General features: G+C 34.9%; 1 protein-coding gene across 1 annotated transcript in view; it reads left to right on the top strand.

Annotated features, from left to right (window-relative positions):
* Positions 1-23,876, top strand: part of KCNN2 (potassium calcium-activated channel subfamily N member 2) — a 72,245-nt gene that overhangs the window by 5,961 nt on the left and 42,408 nt on the right. Inside the window, exon 3 of the mRNA XM_026052838.1 lies at positions 13,240-13,658. Within this exon, the coding sequence (XP_025908623.1) occupies positions 13,240-13,658 (419 nt within the window). The remainder of the gene's footprint in view (positions 1-13,239; positions 13,659-23,876) is intronic.

Here is a 23,876-nt window from a genome sequence, read left to right as displayed (position 1 = left end):
TTTTCTCTTGCTCTTTCTGAATAATAGTAACCTGTGGTCTCCTGAGTTGAATCTGAACCTCTTCTCTCTTTTTTTTTTTTTTTTTTTTTTTTAATTTTTCTTTTAATTTTTTTCCTCTCCCCAATGATACAGATGTTCTTAGTCATGCAGAAAAATAAAAAATAGAGATTTTTGGCAGAAACTAATGGAAATCTTCAGTTCCTTATATGTGTATTAAAATTTTTAAATAGTTATAAATTGGGCTGTCTGTCCTCAGGTAGAATTCCTTTGGAAAGTCATGCAGACTTCAAAGATAAGGTTAAGCCATTGCTCTCACAGCAAAGTTCATTTTTAGAATTCAATCCATCACTTTCCAGGACTCCAGGGAAAAAGTACCTTCAGTCCCTAGTGTTCTGAAGTGGTGGAAAATCATGTGGTACTGATTTGGACTGAAGTACTTAGGGTCTCCGTTAGTTTTATGGAATATTATCACTGATGTGAGCCCAAACACCTTGCTGAAGATTAAAGACTCTTTTCTCCTTTTCCCTGTCTCCTGAAAAATGAAGGAACAGGCAATACCAGGAAACAGTAGTGAATATTAATAAATACACTTCATGACTTAATGATTAAATGATTTTCATAATCTATTGTTATAATAAGATCTATTTATGGAACTTTAATAATCTTTTTGCTATCAATAAATTTTCTTCTGCAAAAATCCTTCACTTACTAACAAGTAAGAACTTAACTCTTGCGGTTTCCCATTGTAAGCAATAATGAGTATTCTGCTGGCCATTTATTTATTTGTTTATATCTGAGTAATCCTTTTGCATTCGCCATGATGATACAAGTTTACCTCATTGTCAGTCTTATTGGAAGTGTGTTGACTTTGTGCTAAAAGAAATGGAATCTAGCTTGCTTTTACTTGGGTATGTTGAATCATCACTAACAAATACAGACATTAAAACTTACGGATGCTGTGTAAACAAATGAGGTAGATTAAGAGCACAGAATGCAAGTCTGTTGAATAACAGCTGAAATCAAGTAATAAACTTTGAACAGTAATTTTATTCTAATCTAAACCTGGTGGAGAATTACTGAATTTTTTCTGTGTGTTCCAACAAACCTTGGGTCAGATGATAGCAGAGTTTACCATATGGCAGTTGTGGTCCAGGATGCAGTGGCTTCACATATAAGTAATCCAGAGAGACCGTATCCTGACAAATTAACACTTTGGACTATTTATGTGCTATTTTCTTTTGGTTCAATTCAGTGCATCTTTGAATGGATTACTTCTGTACAACCTATTGACCTAGGAAAAGTTGCAGGTGCTGTGTGTCTCTGAAAATCATTTCTCTAACGTGTAAGGCACCGAGGGCAACAAAGGGATCCTTTAGCAACTGGAAGAATCTGAGACCTTTTTCATTTCAACAAAAAGTAGAAGATGCTTAATTCTTACAGACTCCACTGCAACACAGGGAGAGGTTGTTTCTTGTGGTCAGACTGCTGAATGATTCACCCAGCAGTAACTAGTATTGACCATTCAAATGCACAGTTGTTCTCAGTGCTCTTTAATATTGCTGTTCAAAGTTCCTCAAGTCATAATAATACATAGTAAAGTGTGTAAAGGAATGTTAATAGTCAGAGTGGTAAGAGAACATTTGTAACTAGACACTACATCATGAATTTGTATATACTATTTAGCTTATTTGAAATCAGCAGAGAAGCTATTGTGTACTGTTTTAAAGGCATTTTGTATGCACATCTTAATCTAAAAGCATTATATACATTAGGTCCTGAAATTTATCTCATTTACTTTCCTACAGCTCTGGGTTACATAAATATAAGTGAAAGGAGTACCAACCTTTACGTAGTAGACTAACATCCTTGTGATTCTGTTTATAGTTTATATGTAATACAGCAAATACACAAAATTTTACCTTTCGAATTTTATTTTGAAACACATTTATCATCCATTTTGAATGGAGATCAGCACAGCAGTAGCTGCTATGTAGAACTTGGGAGTATCTGTCAAGTAATGAGGACATTTTTGTACAACTGCAATCGGCTTTTTTCATCCTTGATTTTGATGATAAAAATCTCTGTCACATTTCCTCACTAAACTTTGCAACTTGCAACAGCAACTTTGAGCTGTTTAGCTCATTCTAAGACATAAATTAGGCTGAAGAAAAGAGGCTATAATTGATCCTTTAACTGGCTTTCAGGTAAGCTAAATATATTGGTCATTGTACAGCATTTTTTTTTTATTAACTGAAAATCAGCTCTAATGCAAGCAGAAAAAACAAATAATTTTGTGAGGAAACTCTGCTGTGTTGAGAAAGTCACGACAACACAAAAAAAGTTTAATATCTGTTTTCTTTTTTCCTTTTTTTTTTTTTTTTTAAGGTATAAGCTGTATTGCACTGAAAAGGTGGATGGAAAGTTTCTACTTTAGAAAAGTGATATCCAAAATATCTAGCAATTTTATTTCTAGTGGACAGTGTATTTATAACTGAGGAAAAAAAAAAAAAAAAAAAACCAAAGCCCAAAAAACAGATTTTGTCCAGTTTTTTGTCTATTTGATTTTGAAAAGTACATGAGATAATTTCTTATGCTTGTCACAATCTGAGAAGAGAATGTCATGACAGCATATTCTACAGCTGTGGACAGAAGGCTTTCTCTAAAGTAAGCAATAAAAGTAAGCAATTTTATCTTTTACTTTATCTAAGTATAGACTTTTGCAATCAAAAATGTTCACTTTATATCATACATCTATGCTTTATAGAATACTGTGCAAATATAATTACTAGAAATCACATATTTGTACCATATTTGTTCATTGAATATCATCCCTTGAACTGTCCCTGCAATTCCTGTTATTTACCTATGTGAAAGTTGTCCTCAAAAAATTAATTTTGTACTGTAAAATACTGTACTGACATTTTAAAAGCAAAAAGAGTTATGAATGTTCAGCATTCACTGTAGGCAGAATTCTAAAGTGGGATACGTGCATCTTTTAAGATACTTCTGTATCTCACGGATTTGGTGAGGTATGCAGGACTTTACAGAAGTAGTCCCTTTTGGAGAAATAGTAAACCCTTACAATGATAGATAAGATATACAAATTCCATATTAAAACAAAACAAACAAAAGCCCTCAAAATGGTTAGAACTTATATACTTAATAAAGTCTTTAGACTAAAATAAACTTAAATAGTATTTTTATTTTAATGTTGCTACACCTACTTTTTAAGGAGTATTTTACTCTGTTGTTTTGCTTTTTTTTTTTTTCTCCAAATGAGTATTTTTATTTAAAGAAAACCTACTCTGCCACAGTGTGACTTTAATTCCTGTTAATACTCTAGGGTTACTGTGAAGAAGAGAGAGGAGTTAAGTTCTGTTTCATATTCTTGACCAACAGAATTGTTTATTGAATTATAATTGAGCATGTATGCAAAAGTTGTTAGGCAATAGGTGCTGTGAGAGTCACAAACAGGAAAATAAAAGGGAGTACACATGTACACTTGTAATTCAAAATATAATTTGTCCTGTAAAAGCTCTTCTTTTTTTTTTTTTTTTTTTTTTTTGCTAAGGACCTACTGTTAAGTCTACGTATTCAGAAGTGGATTTTGGAATATTTTTACTTGTAAAAGAGCGTATTGGAAATACTCCTTTTGCTTGTAAGAGAGCATATTGGAAATAAAAATGATGAGAAATAAGTGTACATAGCCTCATATTCATAGATTGTATCGTCACCTGTGGGATATAGAGCTTCCTGACCGTTCTCACCTGTAGTGTGCTAAGTGTGCTTGCTTGTAGTTTGAAGTGTAGCTGTGTGTCTTCCATGAAGTTACATATCACTTAGAAGCTTTGATGGGTAGAGCTACGTCAACCTGTAGAAAAGTAAAAAGCGTGTATAACAAGCTTTTATGCATTTATCATTTGTCTCTGGGAATTAGCTGGAAGAATCATGTTTTTCTTTTTACCAGCTAAGAGAGAGTTTTGCAAAGGGAAGACTGAGATTAAGAGTTCAAGTGCTTTGGAAATCATGTGGGATTGGCTTCAGCTCTACATCTGAAGCTGAGGCTTGCCTAGCTCGTAGTCTTATGAGGAGACCAGTAATTTTTTATGTAAATAAAATGCTGTCAAGAAGCTATGCCTGTAATTTTCAAGAGCAGGTGACTGTAGATGATGTTCCAAGATGATAAATGCTCTGCTGTACAATAGCCTAATCAGATACTGTTGGGGATCTTTATGATTTCTTTTTTCTGTAACATTTGTGTTTTCTAGCTTTTATAGCACTGCAACTTTCGTTATATAACATTACTACAGGTATATGCAGCCCTTTCCATACCCTGACCTTTGACAGTAAGATCTTTCAGTAGAATAATGTGTGGTGAACTTCAACTTAAATCTCTTAACAAACATGAACTTTCACTTCAATATGTGAACATTATTTCTTGCTTTGAGACAAATCACTATGCTTTTAAAAATAAAATCTTTGGCAGCTAGGGAATGAGGCATGTCTTAATTAAAAACAATACAAAAAATTGCATAGTAGCTTTGATTCAGTCTGTAACTTTGCACCCATAAAACCTGCACACATAGAACTTTGTTTTCAGTCTGGAAAACTGAAGAAGTACTGGGATGTTCATATGTGCCTAGACACAATGTGGTAAGTGGCTTCGCTGCTGAAACAAATAGCAAATGTGATTTATAATAGCTGCCACTGATCATTCACTGATAGCATGTAGGTTATTACCAAAGTTTTCATCAAAAGTATTATCAATTAATTTCTACATACTATTAATTACTACTTTTTTTTTACACAGCAATGCACATTTGAAATGTGCTTTGACAAAACATGACTCCAGAGAAGAATTCTTGTTTGTGAAAATGCCAAAATTTGAAGGATTTTTACAGCATTTTAATTAAGAGAGTCTTTGTGATATTTTAGGAGTTTGTTCCATCAAGCCCCCTCACATCAAATTTAATTACGAATAAAACTTTTTTTAGGAGACTAAAACATTTTTGACTGGATATGTATATATTAAAAGTTAAGAGGCTTATTACCTGTTCCTTACTTCTCCAGGGAGCTGTTTGTTTGTGTAGCTTGTGTAGTTTAGCTGCTCCAGCCAGATTGTGGCTGCATGTGTTCCTTTAATTGTAGGATATTGCCCAAATGTTGTCCTTTGGCAATGCGTAAGGAATGGGCTCATACAGAAGTTTTTTTCCATCCAATCTAAAAAGATACCCCATGACTTCTACTACAAAATATGATCTGAATGATGTTCTGGGGTAAAGAGAAGTCACAATAAATTCTCTGGTTTTATTTGTTTTCAGTTTTGAGTTGTATTGTACAGGACCATAATTTCCATTCTGTTGTGATTTCTGCAGTGCATGGCTTGAAATAGTTGCATCCTTACGCAGTAGCATAGATCTGTACTTGGCCAGGACTATTTCCAGTACAGTTTCAAATATTTTTAAGATAGTCTAATAGCAAGATTAATGAAAATGAAAAAAAAATTTTAAAAAAGATGATTTCCTGTGGTCAGTCTGCATTCCAGATTCTCCTGAGAAAGAAGAATGTTTGATTATCCATCTTTTTCCAGCCATGTATGAATAGACAGACGTTTGTTTCCCTCCCAGCAACAGATCAGGGTCCAGCAAAGCCAGATGAGAAATCTAGCAGTGTGGTTGGCAGCTGGCAGGACATTCATTTCTCCTGCCATTTAGCACTTACAAGGAAAATTTAAAAAGATGAATAGTTCTTTGGATCTGGCCTCTCATCAGAGATGTCAGTTAGCTCATCTAAAATTAATAGTTCTTGTGTTTCACTTGTGATTTCTATGCATTTGTGGTTAGTGTAGTTATGTTCACTGCTGGACATGAGGCTTTTTCAGACCTGGGCTGCTCCATTTGACATAGTTGTGAAAGTAAAACTTTCTAAAACATTTTTGAAAAGCAGCTTTATTTTTGAGTCATGGAAGATGGTGGGGTTGGTAACACTCAGTGCAAACATTTCATTTATTTGGTTTGCAGGATTAAAAAAAAAAAAAGATAACTTCAAAGGTAGATAGAGCATCTTTTACTTGAGAGGGTTCCTGTAAACCAGACAGATTTGATGATGCTGTAAATTCAGATAGTAACAGAACAGCCTCTAGAAGGGTGTATATCAGAGGAGGTGTTTGATGGAAAATGCTGTGATTTTATTTTTGTATGCCTGAAAATACCTTGGTGAATCCAGACAGCTTGATTAAGCTACTTGTGCTTCAGTTGTAACTGGTAGTCATCAAGTGAAACTCTTCACCTCTAAGAAATATATTACTTGTATCCATGCTTATTCAAGCTAATACTGAAAGTTACCTCTTCTGAAGATATTTTCACTTCATCTGTGAAAAAGCATGAGGACTCTTTTATCCTCCATAAGGTTTAGCCAGAAGCCCACCTTAGGCCTTAAGGAAATACCAGATGCTAAATGGTTGTTTTGTTGTTGTTCCCTCCACAGCGTTGCTTGACAGCATGCGTTATAGAGGCAGTGCTTGCAGGACTGCTGTTGTACAGTCAGGATAAAAGTGTGATGTTGTTCATGTAGATTTTTAAATATTGAAGGGTGCCTAACTCTACTTCTCTGGCTGCCCAAGGTATTTACCATATTTAAATAGTACTGCTTTAGGATAGTGCTCATGTACTTAGGTTTTATAGTTCTGTACTTAGACTTATTTTAAATATAAACTTAAATTAAGTTCTATATTTAAATATGTTTGTAAGATGATAGACATGTTGCAGAGGACTAATAATTCATATAGTACTGATGTGTATCATCCACTACCAGTTAAATTAATCAATTTAAAAAAGGAAATGTGCATATTTCCCCAAATAAATCATACAGAAACACTAGAGGATTATCTGGGAAGGAAGTTTCTTATGTATATGATGTATTGATGTCACTATTAGTTTCTTTAGAAAAAAATGAGATCTAGAGTATCAGGAGTACTCCTTTGGCAAATAGAATTAATTTATTTTATCTAGTTTTAGGTGCAGTGTTATGTCCTTTAACTTGTGTTTCACCTATTCCTTTGCAAAAATATTGTCAATTCCTTCAGTAAATATATATGTATTATATATTTGTTCCAGTTTTCCCTGTAGTAATGAAACTGATCTTCCCTGAAGAGTGTGAGGCTTCTCACACATTGGAAGCAGTGGCAGATGGCAGCTGTTTTGGGAGATGGCAGTTCCTCATGCAGCGATCTGTAGGACAAATTATTTTTAGTAAGGAATAAAAAAGCAAATCAAATGAAAAATTGTAAAGAAATTATTTCAAAATAGCACACAAAAGTGTTGAATAGCAAATGGTTTTCAATGGCTTTTGTTTCTACAGGAAGATTACAGAAACAGTGTTATTTTATGTTTGAGATGCTTGAAATGGGGAAGAAATATGGCAGAGAGCACTAAGTTTATTACAGAGTACAATCTAAAACTCAGTTTTGTAAAATAGAACTGTTATTTTGTTGGAAGGTGCATTCTTCAGAGATAAAGTTTTAGAATTCTTTCAGTGAATATGAAATTCACCTCTATCTGTGGAATCTGACCAGTGCTTCTGTTACTGTACTGCCAAGATTAGCATACTAGTTACAGAAGACCACTAAAAAGTCTAGCAAATGTTTCTAAAGAGATTTGTTTTGAAATAATTTTCTTTGTTTAAATTCGTTCATTGTGGTCATATGATGTTTATATTTGTGAAAGAGCAAATTCAGTATTTATTTGCAGCTTTTGCTTTTAGGTTCAATAAAGCTGGCATAGTTAGTGTTGTCTACAGTTTCTTGTCCTAGTGATGGAACTGAGCCAGAACAGGCCAGGTAAAAGTAGGGAGTAGTATGGAGTGGCAGTTGAATTGAGTTTTGCACAGATTGTATTTATGCAGTGTGGTTGATGAAATGATTCCTAAAAATTTGCTATAGGCAAGTAAACTGTTCTGTCCTTATACACTTTTGGAAAGATAATTTGAAAGCTACGTATATTTTTTGGTTCACCTCTAAGTTGTGTGGAGCAGTTACTCTGGATTGCTCTGAGTCATCAGTATGCTTGCTAGTAGGAATACTTTTTTAACATAGACTTCTTTTTTTCTCTCCTTTTTCTTGCTTTTTATGTTTTAAATAACAGAACAAAACATAGTATAAAACAAGAGCAATACTGTTTTAGTTCACCAGTTCCATTTCCTCCTATTTTGCATTTTTGTTCAAAGGAAAAAGGTAGGCCTTCTACCTAAACTGCTCCTTCTGTATTATTCTTTCAGCACTTATGCAAGATAACATATTCAGAGATGTAAGTCATGCTCCTTCTACATAAGCTTGCAGGACATTTTTTGACTGTCAAATCCAAGCACAAGAGCTTTTGGGAACTGTTTGTCCTTAATGGAAGCTTTCCAAATGTTGTAATTTAAAGAACTTACTCTCATTGTGTTTATAACTGTTAAATAAGAATATTATTAAAATGAAAAAAAAATGCCTGTAAGAGATACTGAGTTTGAAATAGCTTTTTATTCAGTATGTTTACTTCAGTATCTCAAAGGAATATGGTGTGCCTGAGCAGTGAATTTTTATTTCTGGAACTCTGATTTGGTTCAAAGGTTCATAAAAGTTCAAGCAACTAAATATCTCCTAAAGTTATAAATATGAGGACATTCGAGTGAGATTGTTCCAGCAAGAGTCTGAACTAAATTAAATTATGAATTTGCCTCATGGAATGCCTTTTTAATAATGAAAATGTAAAGATCTTTTTTGTTTTGTACTTATATTTTTGGTAAAAGCCAGTCCTTTCTGTTAATAATAATGTCATTATCAAATTCTTTTGATCATGTTATAAATTTATAAGTTTTTGAGGATTTCTTAGTCCATTATATAATTATGCTCTCCTCAGGGGTTTCTTCTGCACTGGGGAAGAAATCTGGATGTCTAAGAACATCCTTTTTTTTTTTTTTTTTTTTTTTTTTTTTTTTTTTTTTTTTTTTTTTTTTTTTTTTTTTTTTTTTTTTTTTTTTTTTTTTTTTTTTTTTTTTTTTTTTTTTTTTTTTTTTTTTTTTTTTTTTTTTTTTTCTTTTTTCTCTTGGAGTCCTTGCATTTCACTCGACACTATCTCCTGCATAAAGTGTAACTGAATAGAAAGGATTGTAGTTTGGAGATTTATAAGACTGGAGGATCTTACACTGTGCCCCTGAAACACAAATATGTGGGGAGAACTGCATGCACAGAATATCTATATGTCCCAGCAACTATTGAGTGCTGTTCTTTGGCATTGTCAGCTCTGAAGATTTTAGCTATTTCATAGTTAGTCTGAGACGAATGATAAAGCTGAAAATGTGGTCTGTAGAATTCAAAAATACTGAGCAGTGCTTCCTTTATATTTCTATACTAACGTATCCTCACAATCTTAGAGCAAAATAGTGATATTGTTTACAAATTTTTTTCTTTTTTTTTAACCTCTATTGTAAAGGCATTCTTATAAACTGGTTAGTTTCCTTTGCTCTGCACTCACCAGTGTCCTCTGGTAGTTTGATATGATTGTTTTTTGATACATGAATCATTTACAAAATTAACTTCTTTATTCATGTTTCAAAGAACTTCAGGGAGTCTGTGATCTAAATTGTCATTGAATGCAATTTATCTACTTTGAATTTGTTTCTCTTTTTTTTTTAATTGATGTGTTGAGAATTTAATACTAAGTGTTGTTATGTAAATACTCACCCACCTCTTTAAATATCTGTGATACAACATTTATACTGCGTGACAATAGAAACATCGGGTTTATTTGTTGCTTAATATTGATACATATGTAAGTTTTATATGTTTCTCCACATGTTGGGAATGCAATTTTTAATTTCAATGAAATTAATTTTCCTTAATCTGCCTTGGACAGCACAGATTTAGTAAACGTATGCAATAATTCTATATTAAAAGAAGCTTTGAAGAATACTGACATTAAACAGTAAATTATTAGTGTAACACTGAGGTTTAATATGAGAAATTTGAAAGCTGTGAAGAGGCAAAATGTCTTTGACCTTGAATGGAGTTTGGCCTCCTGTGTAGACCACAGGATTGAGTTCTATAGAAAAAAAGCTTGTTCTGTCTTTATGAGCATCATTCACCCTTGCAGTGGGAAGCAGTATCTTGAACATGATTATTATAGCAGATAGTGTATGTGTGTGTATATATATACATATATATACACAGCAGCACAAGGTATATATGTGTCGTTTATATTTTGCTATTCAGTTGTTGTCTCCTCTAATTTTCCTTTACTGCTCTCTGAATAATAAATATGCTTGCAAGAAAGCAAGTATGCACAAATACCACAATATTTTCAAAATCAGAAGTCAGCAATCACATATTTTAAGTTGCATAATTCCAGATGTACAAAATGTACATGAAATCCTGTATTAATTCCTGTGTATTTTCAGGACATTCTATTTTAATTGTTATTCACAGCCTACTTTACAAACCCATATTGGAGTTTGAATCCCAGAAAGCTTGATATTCACATATTTCACTGATTATGGAGACAAAGAACTGTTTGGACATTAACCTCTTAAATAAGATTTGAAATATTATTTTTAGGAAATAGAAATGTTTGTGCTGTATCTCTGGTCCTGTGTGGCTTCTAATGTTTTCTACCTTCCATCCACCTCCTAAATCTCATTATATGACAGCTGAAGATATTATGACTTTCAAATATTATTTTTCCTAAAAACAGTTGGCATCACTGGAATCAAGGGAAGTCAATGGGGATTTTCTGTTTCTGCAGACATCATACATTCCACTTAACACTACCAAGAAACTTATTCTGAGTGGTATATTAGGATTTTTTTCTGATGTTCTCAAATAAATATTGCATAATGACGTCTTAAAACAACCAAGATTAAATAACATTTTCTTCTATGAAAATTCTAAGATCAAATTTTAATGTCTAAGTTAAACTTAGCATTCTTCTCATTTTTTAAAAAAATGAATATTAAAGCATCTTTTCTTCAAGCACTTAAAGCATCATTTTTCTTCAGTTGTCTTTCTGCCTGCTGTATTGTTATTGAAATTTGTGAGGGTGGTAGATAAAAAAAAGGACAAAACTATTGCTTTTTCAGCAATTGTGCAGCTTCAAAAGATACTATAAAACACTGTTGGCTTAATGTATATTTGAAATATATCTGATAACTGAAATATTTAGCTGTGTTTTTCACATACCGTTTTGTTCAGAAAGCTGCACAACATTTGCGAGATTTGATATTAGGTGTCTCTACTTAAGCTGTTTACTATTCATCTGTATCATGAGTGTGCTAATACGTGGGCCTCTTTCTAGGTGTTTGATCATTTGCATGATTTGACTGTCAGCGTTTACAGGCTATTCATAAGAATTAGATGCACTTGAGCCTCATTGTATTTTAAGTTTATCCTTTTATATCAAGTAACATATTGAGTAAGTTAACTAAGCCTTTTGTCTTTGTTAATAAAGAAGTATATTTGCCTTCCTAGGAACGTTCATTTCATTTTTATGTCTAGTATACAAAGTCTTCAGAAAGATCACAGGCAAAAGAAAGTCAGTGCACTAATATGGTATACATTGAATTCACCAGTGTGTTTCTTTTTCTTATTTCAACATCATATGTGTTTCTTTGCTTGTAATATTATTGCAGTGGAGATAAGAACTACACCTGAAGTGGATATAAAGGACAATGGAGTTAAAAACGGGTCCACAAATGCAAAAATTTATTTTGCTTTGGTTTTGTTTTATATTATGATTAATCTTTCTTTTCAGGTATAGAGCCAGCTGAATTAGAAAAAAACATTAATTTATGATCGTTACTTTCTTAAGCAACAGACTGGGGCATTTTTCCAAGAAACAAACTGAAAAGTTTGTATGTATGTATTGGCAGGAAGTTGAAGATTGTTTTCTGACTCTAAAGCATGTGTACAAAGAGTCCAGACTTTAGTTTATTATAAACGTTAAAAAGATGAAGGGTCAAGAAGAGCAATGCAGATGAGGAGTTTTTTGGCCATTTATATGCTCTGTAGCATGCTGGAAATACTTTTCTAACCTTGACGAGGACACTGTTTGTATATTTCTCCTTCTCAGCCCTTGAATTGGATTTAATTTTGAGTAATCTGCTACTGTCTACTGAACAGCTACGTAAATTCAGAACACAACTGTAGTAGTGGGTTGGTCCTTTCCTGCTCCTGAATTTGTGTTCTTTGCATTATGTTTTGTTTTGTTTTTTTCTTCCCTAGTATTATCTTATTTTCTGCTTCATTGCACACCCTGCTCCCTACTAATGACAAATATTATCCATTTAGTAAGGATTGAGAAACAGTATTTACTAAACAGTGTGAAATGTTTTGTTACTTTTGATCCTGGATGGTATCCGCCAAGCTGAAGCTCGTTGATCATGCAAGGACTTACTTATACGTGCATTTAATTTTCAGCAAATAATAGGCTTCACCTGCCTGTCTGGGAATATTCTGGTAGGCTGTTTTTTTTTTTTACTTTCTGAAAGTATGGCTATCATTCATTTAAACATGCTCAGCCTATCCATATGACAGCTAGTTCAAGTGTTGCAAGCAGTAGAGTTAGAGTTGAACTAATTTTTGTGTGATTTAGATAATTTTTGAATGGTTTTGTAGCCAGAGTTGATCTGTATTTGTACCTAAATATACAGTTTGGAGGAAAGGTTGCATATTTCTACTGAAACTTTAATCTTGTGCTAGCTGGAGCAGGGGTTTGCTTAAAATAAGACTTAGTGTTGTGCCTTAAAAAATAGTTTAAAGTTTATAGTTAAATGCTTAAAAATAGTTTAAAAGTTTAAGTTTGTGATGTATATTTTCATCCTGAAAATAGTTTCTTTCTTTTTCTTTTTCCTTCAAGTTTATTAACTTTGAATAATTAATTGATCTTGAAGAGCTTAATCAACAGGGAGGTTTTTTTTTTTTTATTAAGAAATTACAGTTACACAGATATAAATCTCTTAGTAAATAATATGTGGAAATTCAGTTTGGTATGCATTTTTTTTTTTTAATAGGTGAAAAAAATCTTTTTGGCTTGACTAAAATTATGTTTCTCTTCATGGTGACGTGGTAGTGTCCTTTGCTTAAATGGCATTTTTTTTTATTTGCAGTGACTATTAGCAGCTCTGAAAGTTACACTTTTTTTTTTAATGGATTTATGGCAAGTTTTGTTAATGACATACTAAAGTTAACTTTATATTTTATTATTTCAGTTGTTCATGGTGGACAATGGAGCAGATGACTGGAGAATAGCCATGACTTATGAGCGTATTTTCTTTATCTGCTTGGAAATACTGGTGTGTGCTATACATCCCATACCTGGGAACTATACATTCACATGGACAGCCCGACTCGCCTTTTCTTACGCTCCATCCACAACAACAGCTGATGTGGATATTATTTTATCTATACCAATGTTCTTAAGACTATATCTGATTGCCAGAGTTATGCTATTGCATAGCAAACTTTTCACTGATGCCTCATCTAGAAGCATTGGAGCATTAAATAAGATAAACTTCAATACACGTTTTGTTATGAAGACTTTAATGACCATATGTCCAGGAACTGTACTGTTGGTTTTTAGTATCTCATTATGGATAATTGCTGCATGGACTGTCCGAGCTTGTGAAAGGTAAGTTTGTTCTGTCTGGTTAATCCTCTTTCTCCTATTTGTCCCTCTTTTGCTGCTTTGATTTGATCTTCAGGAGGACCTAAATGTTTACTGGAATGGCGTTTGTTGGTCCTCGATGTGTGAAGTGCCAGGTGCATTGCCCTGTGTCACTGAATGTCAGGAGGGCTTTGCCTTTTAGTCTGAAGAACTTTGTAGAAAGATTTGTGCCGCAATGTTCACTGTAGCATTGCTATTTGATCTTGATATTTTGATCAAACTTATTACATATTTGCTATAACAGGGGACAATGCTATAAAATGTCTTTAATGATACTTTTAGTTATTCTACATTAATATCAGCTTTCATTTGTATTGTTTGTTTGAGAAATTAATTCAGAGTAATGCAGATAAAATAATTATGGACATTTCCAAAGAAAAAAGTACTTTTTTGCCCCCTTTAAAAAAAGGCAAATGCAAAATTTAGGTACGTAGGCAAGATCAAAGAAGGGGAAGAAGCAGGAATTGCAATGATGTAACTGTTTTGGGTTTTCTTTCTCTAAAGACCAAAGAAAAAAAGTGCGTTTGAGAAGATTTTCATGGATTTCACCTAGTTTTCAGACCCTGACTCCCAGATATCAGTAGAATGTAGCTGTAGAACAGATGGCTACCAATGCTGACAGCTTGAAATTAAGTTTCTAAAGGATACTTTTAACAAAAAAGAATTGATCATGTAACTTTTGGTTGGACAGGTCTGTTTGGGGATGTTCCCTGTGCAGAGCAGGCTAACTTGAAGGAAACAATTATTCCTGATTCTTTGGGAAAGATTTAATGCCTGTAGCGGCTCTCAGATCAGCTGTTGGATTTCTACTAACTTAAACTAGAATAACTTCTTCAACATGTTTAGATTATGTTATTTGTTGTTATCATTTTGTTTTTCCACTTCCTTTCCCTGTCTTGCTCTTTTTAGAATCAATTCAGAGGAGTTATTTGTTACTTTGCTGATTTAGGCCAGCAATTAAAATGCAAGCCAACTGTTATGGTCAGGTTACTTTTGGAAGTTATTCGTTGCCTTACTTCTCTAGCTGTTACAAAGAAAAATAGTTGACCTTGTGAACTGATTAAGGATACCATCTTGACCTTGCTGCTTTTGCTGTTAATTTTCCCCAAATTGTGGAATAGTTTTTGTTCCATTAGATGTCTTATACAAGTGTAGTGTCTTGTGCACTTCCATTATGGCAAGGCTAATGAGTTGTAAACGTGCCACAATAACATATTTTACTTTCAAAATATTGTCCATTGTTGGAGCAGGTGGAACATTCCAAATGTTAAACTAGTCTAATTTTGCTAAACTTCTCATTGTCTCGTATTTTTGACTGCCGTTCTCACCAGTTTTCTTTCAACAACATGCATTTGTGTAGGAATTTCCCAAGTTGTCACTTTTTAAATTGCTGTGAGCAAGTTCAGCATCCTCTGTCATCAGTACACATCACTGATTAATAATTTGCAGTATTTTATTATAATGAACTAATACCTTAATTAAAAATTCATTCTATTACTAACTTTTAAATGCATGTTAAAAATAACCATATAAAGCTTTTCTCTATCACCTTGAAAAATACTGAACAAGAATGGAGGCATTTTTGCATCAGTGTGATCCTTGGGTGGAAGCTTAGTTGTGAAGTCAGGTACACTGAGCTGAGAGTTGTGATAGGGACTGACCTTTTCAACTCCCTAGTGAACTAATGGCAGATATAGCACATTTCAAATTGCAGTTGCTGTTCTTGAAGTGACTGTAAGGTTTGGGATGACAAGCTGAATAACCACTGACTTTTAAAAACAAAACAAAATTAAAAACAATTTAAAAATAAACTCAAATTTTAAAATCTTAGGTATTGGATTAACCTATCCCTAGTAAATTTAGCTTCTTCAGTGGAGTCCGATCAAAGATCATATCCCTTAATATTTAACAGAGGAATTGCATTTCAAAAACACTAAAAGGGGTAGTTTTTGGCTTTGGGAGCTAATTGTACACCCAGTTCTATGAATGTTGTGCCTCAGCTTTTCCCTGGTGAGGATATATGAATATTCTGGTGAGTGAAAGTGGTTTTTGGTTCCTGCTCCTATTTACTAGTTAGTCCAGTGAGAACATGTAGGTTCTTATCGCACAGTGAAGTACATTTAACATTCCCCCTCACATGCATAAGCACAAAACCCCAAGCACTTGTGCAAAGTAACTCTTCTGTCATTCTGCTCCTTGGAGCGCTCTAAATAAATACCATTGTATTGGAGTAGAGAGATATAAGAACAATTTTTCATGGAAAAGGCCTTGATTCTGAGCTGTTTTGGATATAGTGCTCAGTATCTTGGGATCTTAAGGGATCCTTAAGACCTTAAGGATCTGAAGTTTTGCTGCATAGTTGAAAGTCTAGTTCACAGAAATTAAGTACATTTCTTTCATCTGCTTAAGGTGAATTTATTTTTTAATTATAACTAGAAGAAATGTTTATTTGATAGAATAGGCTATTTTATATGCAAAATAATTTTAAAAAAAAGTTACCTTTAGAAAGAGTTCTGCTTAACAGTATAAGTACATGAAATCCTAATGTATTTTGCTACATTTGGCAGAAATTAGGATTTAGTCAGCAGCTTGGAGACTTTTTTAGATGAGTAGGAATTTACATGAATGAAACTTAATGGTCTTAAATATAAACAGTTCTCATAATCATACTAGCACCCAGCTCATTAAGAAGAATTATATAGAAGTCGTACACAGGGCTTTGCATTAGTGGTTTTTAGTATTAGTGCTTGTTATTAAAACAGTTTGCTGGATATCCAAATTAGAACAAAATGATGGAGATAATATTTAATAGATTAAAATACTAAAACTATAGAATGTTATTATCCTATTCCAGCTATTTCTGAAGATAGTTTTAGTCACAGTAGGTAGTGTTCTTACTGGGAAACTGTGGTTCTCAGCCAAAGCCATTGCTGATGAATGACAGCCTGACTTTGAAAACTGTTGGGCTATTTGAAGTCAAGAGATGTTTCACTAAAAAAAAACTGCTGCTGTGTGAATGGAAAGAGCTTTGGAAGTGCACTTTTTGTGGAGAACAAAGTGATGCAAAGGAGCATCGTTATCCATCTCTCCCCAGCAAGCTGTGCAGAAACAGACCATGTTGGCAGACAAAGTCGTTCCCCTGTGCTGTGCTGACTGCAGCCTTGTTGAATATACACTGAACTAAGACAGGGCATGTGTCTTTCTCCGTGCCTTAATGGCTTTATTGTTAGCTCCCAGAAAGCTAATTATAGCGTGTGACACTTTACGTTGGTGAGCAGGGTATTTTCCAGGACTACAGTTTAAGGTCATCTGTGAGAGTAGATTGTGGTGCGGACACTGGCAGCTAGCATACTCAGGGTACAGGCAGGTTGCTAAGGCTTGACAGACATCTGGACAAGAGAGCTTGTGAGGAAAAGGTGGGGAAACCACCAAAGGATTTCTGTATATATAGTACCAGAACCTCTTGCTTTTTTTTATTATTTTAGATTTTATATCTATTTTGAGGGGAAGATTACATTATATGGGTTTGAATAGCAGCCTTTTAACTGCCAGACTCAGTATATCGCTGTCAATCATATGTGGGCTTCTTATTGAAACTAAATTTTTTATTAGGCCTAACTCAGTAGAAGTTTGCAATAATAACATCTCTGAGGCACATGATCAAGAACACTTGTGAATATGTTTCTTCTGTACCTAAATCATGAGCCTTCTAAGTGGATTCCTTATTATGGTCTGTCATAATGATGTTGTTACTGACATAACTTTGTACATGGCAATTAATAGGTTTTAGCAGATAAAATAGAAATGTCTCTCAAAAAAAGTTTATGCAATGTGCATAGTATTGTGTCATTTAAAAGCCTGACAGCTTTGCTTTACTGTTTTGAAGACCTGCCTCAGCAGTGAGGAATAGTATGCCTTCCCAGGTTGTATAGAGGAGAGGTGTTTTCTTCATTTTTCTAAGTAAAGGGAAAAAAAGAACTTAGCATTCTGGAGGCAAACATGAGCATCATATACACTGAGTATCACATCAACATGAGCCACATTTGCCCACGCTATGTTGTGGTGTGTCCAGAACAGCTCACATCAGCTCATGTGCTTGGATTTACTGTGGGTTTACAGAAGCAGGACTGAGAACAGAGCAGGATTTTTTGCTTCCCCAGAGATCACATTTTTGGCACCAGTTTTGGTTCTGTTTGTACTTCTGTCTAGCTTTTGGCAGTGAAATCTGTTCAGATGGAGCAGTTTGTTTAGTCAGCATTTTTTCTGTATTCAGTTTCTGCCCCGTATTCTTCCTTAATTTGGACAAACAAACAACCTCTGTGTGTGAACGTGAACTCCTTTGGTGCTCAGTGTTTGCTTGTGTTTTCTACAAATAATTTTGTCTTAACTTGTAGAAATATAATTCCATTTCAAAGCTTTCAATAAGCAGCTCACAGATGACGACTACTAGGCAAATGTTAAGGATTCATTTGATACGAGCAGATGGATGGAGCAAGATTCTCAGTTGTAATTCATGCAGAAAAAAAAAAAGCACCTTTCTCTAGCTATCTAATTTCCTCAAATTAATGTGTTTGGCTTCTTTGACTGGCTTGAGGGTCTTGCCTGAAATTATTACACTCTGTGAAAACACCCACACTGAAAAGTGTCTTCAGTGTCTGCAATACCAGTTTGGAAATTTATAGTAGCAGTTTTAGAAAGCCAAGCTTAGATATTTTAGTCCCCAAATCTTCCTTTTCTAGCTGTTACAGACAAAATAATGTTTGTGTATGGACAATACTGCCACTTATCACTGTTTTTAATTTTGCTTGGTTTGACTGAAACCAAAACCTGCTACTTGCAATCGGGTTTCTCCAGAGATTGTAAAGGTAACTGCCAAATGTCCAACGCCACAGTGATCAAATATGCCCTAATATTGCCTTTATTTGGTTTGAGCCTGTACTTCAAATAATCAAATGCTACTTTGCTTTCCAGTTTTCTCATAGTTCCTGATTTTGCAGAGTCAATATAGATTAACTATAAATATTATGATGTTCCTGTATAATACTTATACCACAATGCAATTCATAAATAAAACCAGATGTAATTGCTTGCATTTATCATTTTTAACTGAAAATTTACTAATAGCATCTGATATTTTATCAAATAGTAAGAGCAGCAAGGTAGTCCACTGCAGAAGTGTGTTGGTATACAACTGATATGCTGATGGATCCACATTAAAAAATGGCTTTCTTAGTAGACTGTGAGGGAGCAATAGCCAAATCCTGTATTCTACAGCTGCTTGAAGAGAGAAAACAGTTTCTGTAGATTTAATAGAGAACACAGGGGAACACCTTTTCTAAGGCTTACAGAGTTTGATTGTCATTCTTTTGCATTCATGTTTTCCTTTGAAACAGTGCTACTAGGGAGATTTGTTAAGGATTTGGGGAATAAAAACCAGAATACTTTTGCACTTTGCATTATATTCTTCAGGGTTTCTTTTTGGATTTACAGAATTAGCCTTTTAGCTGTGGAAAGTGAAAATAACTGGAGCAGTAAGTCAGTGGGTATAGTCATCCTTTAACAAAAATGTATCAAGTCAAGGTAGTTCAACGTTTCTGTAGTCTAAAAATAAAAGACCAAGCTTAGAGGAGGTGGATCTGAAAGGTAAAGGGAAAAACAAAACAAAGCAAAAACAACCCCAAGCCAAATAAACTGCAACTCCCTAACCCCCTTCATTTTAAAAAAAGATGTTATTACAGCTTTTTATATGTGTTTTTCAAAGTCATGTAATTAAAGTATTAAGACTTTTAAAAAAATCTAATTCCTTTCTATTTACAAAGGATTTATATAGGCAACAGTTATATGAGATTAGAAAGAAGTGGGATATCTTATATGTAATTCCAAGGCCTCACGGTGACAGTAAGGTAAAAAATACACGTTTTTCATTAACCACAGAAGACTGGAACAGAATAAAAATCCCTATAAAAGTAGTATATTCCTGCTCTTGAGGATGAAATACATCTTTCGTTTTATTATTCTGGAATGTGTAAAACATAATACAGAGGCTGTCCTTTCTTCTGTCTCTCCATCATCACTTCATCATTGGGCCAGGCATGCATGCTCTGGCCCTTCCATTCAAATTTTAAATGCAGTCATCTCACCCACACCCTGTTTTAGCCAGCAGCTGAAGTTATTCAGGGTATTTTCATTCAAAATGAGCTAAAACAATTCACAAAATTAATTTAAAAGCAGTCCATGGAAGACATAAAGATGCAAAAGTCAGTCTATGATCAAGTCAAAATTTATAGCTCCAGTAACTTAGTATATCTGGAAAATACAAACGGAAAGGAGGATTTAAGCTTTATTATTTTTTTCAGTTTGCTTTCTGTATACATGTTGGACCTTGGTAAGGAGTTTGTGTAGTGTTAGAGGGTTCAGTGCTAACATAATGAATGACTGAACCCTGGCCTTAGATATTACCATTATTTGTTTATTTATAGATATTATAACAATTGAGCCATTAAGCAGCCGTATCTTTAAGGTCTGTTACAGTGGATAACCTGTTGTTTTGGTGACTTCTTTGGTGAAGTCCTCATACTCTTCATGTATGTGGATAAAGCAGCTCTGCAGACAGGTTGGTATTGCAGACAACACCTACAGTGTTATATTTTTACAAATTACTTCACTTGGGAATATGGTACTGGAAACATTTGATATATAACTCTGTAACAAAGTTTCAGAGAAATTACAAAGAGCAGAATTTGTGTTAAACTATGGAATATTATTGAGGAAACTATGCTTGTATTAGTTAGAGAGGAGCATTTTCCTTTCCTTAGTGACAGTGGTAAAAGGCAGAGCTCTGCCTGCATGGCTTAAAAGGAGTTATTGGATTTAAGAAATCAGTTAACTCTGCAGGAAATACATTCTGCCAAATGGGATGGAGGGTGCAGTAGGTACAGGGCTCAAGTCCCTCGACCTGACACCCACTGGTCAGCTTATGAGACAGAGGTGTCTGCGAGAAAGCAAGTCTACCCACAAGTCAGCCAGAAATGTTTGCAGTTTCTCTGCCATCAGCTTCCAAGGCTTTTGCCTTAGTAAAGGCAAAACAGAACAAAGTAGCAGAAGAAAGAATATTTTACCCTGTAGATTCACTGACAGTGACAAAGCTGTTCAGCGTTTTAATCCAAAACACAGGAGTTGCCTATCTTAATATAGTACTTCTGTAAAGCTTTAGTTGTATTTCTTTACTGAAATCCAGAAATCTTTAGAATGTTGTTTATACTGAGTTATTTTTGATCTTTATAAAATATTGCATACTCTAGCAAGTGTAACATGTTTTACATTTTTGTTAGTGATCTAGGGCATCATCTGGTCTTCTAATGCCATGCTAGCAAGACCTGCTCCTGACCACCAGAAAGGTGGAATGAAGGTATAAGGATTTTTTGGAGTATTAGAGTCTTGGATTACCAGCTTTCTGAGGAGGATAAGGGCAGAAACAGAAATAAATTGAAGCCCAGTCATGGGACTCCAGCAAGTCTTGGGACCTCATGGATGCAAAAATGAATGTGTTCAATTTGTAATTTTGCGAAGTGATTGGGACAAGCCTTGGATATAAACTTAGATGTCAGCCGTAAGGAATCTTTTAATTGTCTGAAATATGCTTTCTACTGTGAGGAAGTTTGGATTACTGGCATTAGTATAAATGAAAACCCATGTTGTAATCACCTGATTTTTAAGCAATACAACATTCTGTAGTACATGAAGATGACATGATAGAATGATGAAAGATAGAACAGTGAGACAGAAGATAATGAGTTAATGCTGATATAGTTTCCCCTCATGACCACCTAAAAGTGTAAAGCAATGATTTTTAAATGTAAATTAGGTGAAATTTGTATTTTTAAGTATTGTGGATGCCACAAGACTGAAAGATTATAACCCAGTTTTTGGAGTGCAATAAATGAATTTTTCAAGATGGATATATTTTGTTATGATGGCATAGTAAAGCAGGTAATGATCATGTTAGGAAATATTCTTAATAATCCTAAATTTGAGAATAAATCTATAGATATGAGTGTAGTCATGGTCATATAACATATTGTCTTATCTGACAAGTTTCATTGAAAAACCTTCAGTCAGGTTAAAACAGAACTGTGAGCAGGGTATGCAGGACTGAGAAGTATAGTCATACACTTGCTAACACTCAGGAGCTGTAGCTAGGATTTTGTACTGTTCATCCTGAGCTTTGGCATGCTCAGCACCCCACTAAGACCCCTGAGAGGCTTTGCTGAGCCAGTGGGGAAGGGTGGCCTTGGTGGCTATCAGGTGGAAGCTCACAGCCTCAGCGCTGCTGCGGTGACTTGCAGCACCTCTACACTGGAGGCTGGGCAATGCCTCGCCAGCCCCAGGTGGACACACTAACCTGACTAACTGTTTTTTCCTTTAGATTTTATACCTTTCAAGGTGGTGTTTTTTCCTCTAGAGTCCTTGAGCTAGTAACCATCCCACTGCAGAAGTTCTGCTTCTGTCCGTAATTTAAATCTTTTTGTCTCTGTACAAACTTTCTCACAGCTCTTTTTAGGAGCTAGGGCTAAGGGGATGATCTAGGCTATAGTGAGAAGGTGGGAAGTCCACAGCAGAAGATGCAGAGGGACAGCTCCAATAAAAAGGAGATAATAATTTTCTCTTCTTTCAAACTCATAATAAGGCACTAAGAGTTTTTTAAGTTGAATAATCTTAAGATAGTGAAAGTGTGTAAATTCTAAACTGTCTATTGGGAGACTATACCTTGATGGAATTAGTGAAAAATTCCTACAAAACATGTTTAATTTGAGGAAAAGAAATTCCAAAATGGCAGGTGCTAACAGGTGTTTGCTTTTAATGAAGTACCTTTTTATAGCCAATTTGTAGTTGTTGGTATTGCTGTTGGGATTTTGATGATTTTATGTTGCCAGGTCCTCTGAAAAACAAGAATCTGCATGTAAATGAAACTCATCCTTGTCTGATTCATTTTACCTCAATGAAGTCTCAAATGCATTTTTATGCAAAGCAGTCTTTTTTTATGTAGAGTGTTATTTGTGTTAACTCACAAAAGTATTTGCGCTAACATTTTTAATCAAATAAGTGATAGCATTTTTAGTTGCCCTTATAGGGAGAGAGAGAGTTTATTTGTAGTTCCTTCTATCTAAAGGAAAAATTAGTGATTGTGACCCCAGGCAGTGTCAGCTTATGCATATCTATTTTCAAACATGTTCTTAATTGTAGAATATTAAACATTTGCACCTTGCTGTTTGAACAGAGTAGCTAGGCATCCATTTTTAAATATCCTCATATCTCTGATTGAGTGCATCATTTCCTTGCATAAATAGCACAACAGCAAAACTGTAAAGTTTAAAAGTAATATACTTCAGATAGATAGTCACACAACACAGCAAACACCTGAGAAGAATTGTGACTAAAAGGCTTTAAAAATTTGGGAGGGTTAACTGGCAAAACCTGTGGGAGTCCAAGCTATGACCTCATAAATTGAGGCAGCCTGAGCCATCAAAATCCAGGATCAGGAGTGGATCTGATGTAATACATGATTGTGCTCGGTTGTCCTGGAAAAAAATTCTGCAGTATGCAAGTGTCATGTTTGAATAAGACTCTCAGTGTTACAGAATCATAGAATGCCCAAGGCTGGAAGGGACCTCAGAGGTCATCAAGTCCAACCCCCCTGCTCAAGCAGGGTCACCTAGAGCACGGGGCACAGGGCTGCGTCCAAGCGGGTTTCAAAGATCTCCAAAGAAGGAGACTCCACAACCTCTCTGGGCAGCCTGTGACAGGGCCCTGTCACCCTCACAGTCAAGAAATGTTTCCTTAAGTTCCTGTGGAACTTCCGATGCTTCAGTTTGAAGCTATTTCCTCTAGTCCTATCACTGGCCACCACTGAAAAGAGGCCGCCCCCTCCTCCTCACTGCCTCCCTTGAGGTATTTATACACGCTGATCAGGTCCCCCCTCAGCCTTCTCTTCTCCAGGCTGAACAGGCCCAGCTCCCTCACCCTTTGCTCACAGGGCAGATGTTCCAGGCCCCTCATCATCCTCGTAGCCCTGCGCTGGATTCTCTCCAGCAGCTCCACATCCCTCTTGTACTGGGGAGCCCAGAACTGGACGCAGTACTCCAGATGTGGCCTCACCAGGGCTGAGTAGAGGGGGATGATCAC

This window comes from Nothoprocta perdicaria, unplaced genomic scaffold, assembly GCF_003342845.1.
Source record: "Nothoprocta perdicaria isolate Ctin4 unplaced genomic scaffold, notPer1 scaffold_92, whole genome shotgun sequence".
NCBI classification, from domain to species: domain Eukaryota; kingdom Metazoa; phylum Chordata; class Aves; order Tinamiformes; family Tinamidae; genus Nothoprocta; species Nothoprocta perdicaria.
This window is presented reverse-complemented; position numbering and strand designations above follow the sequence as displayed.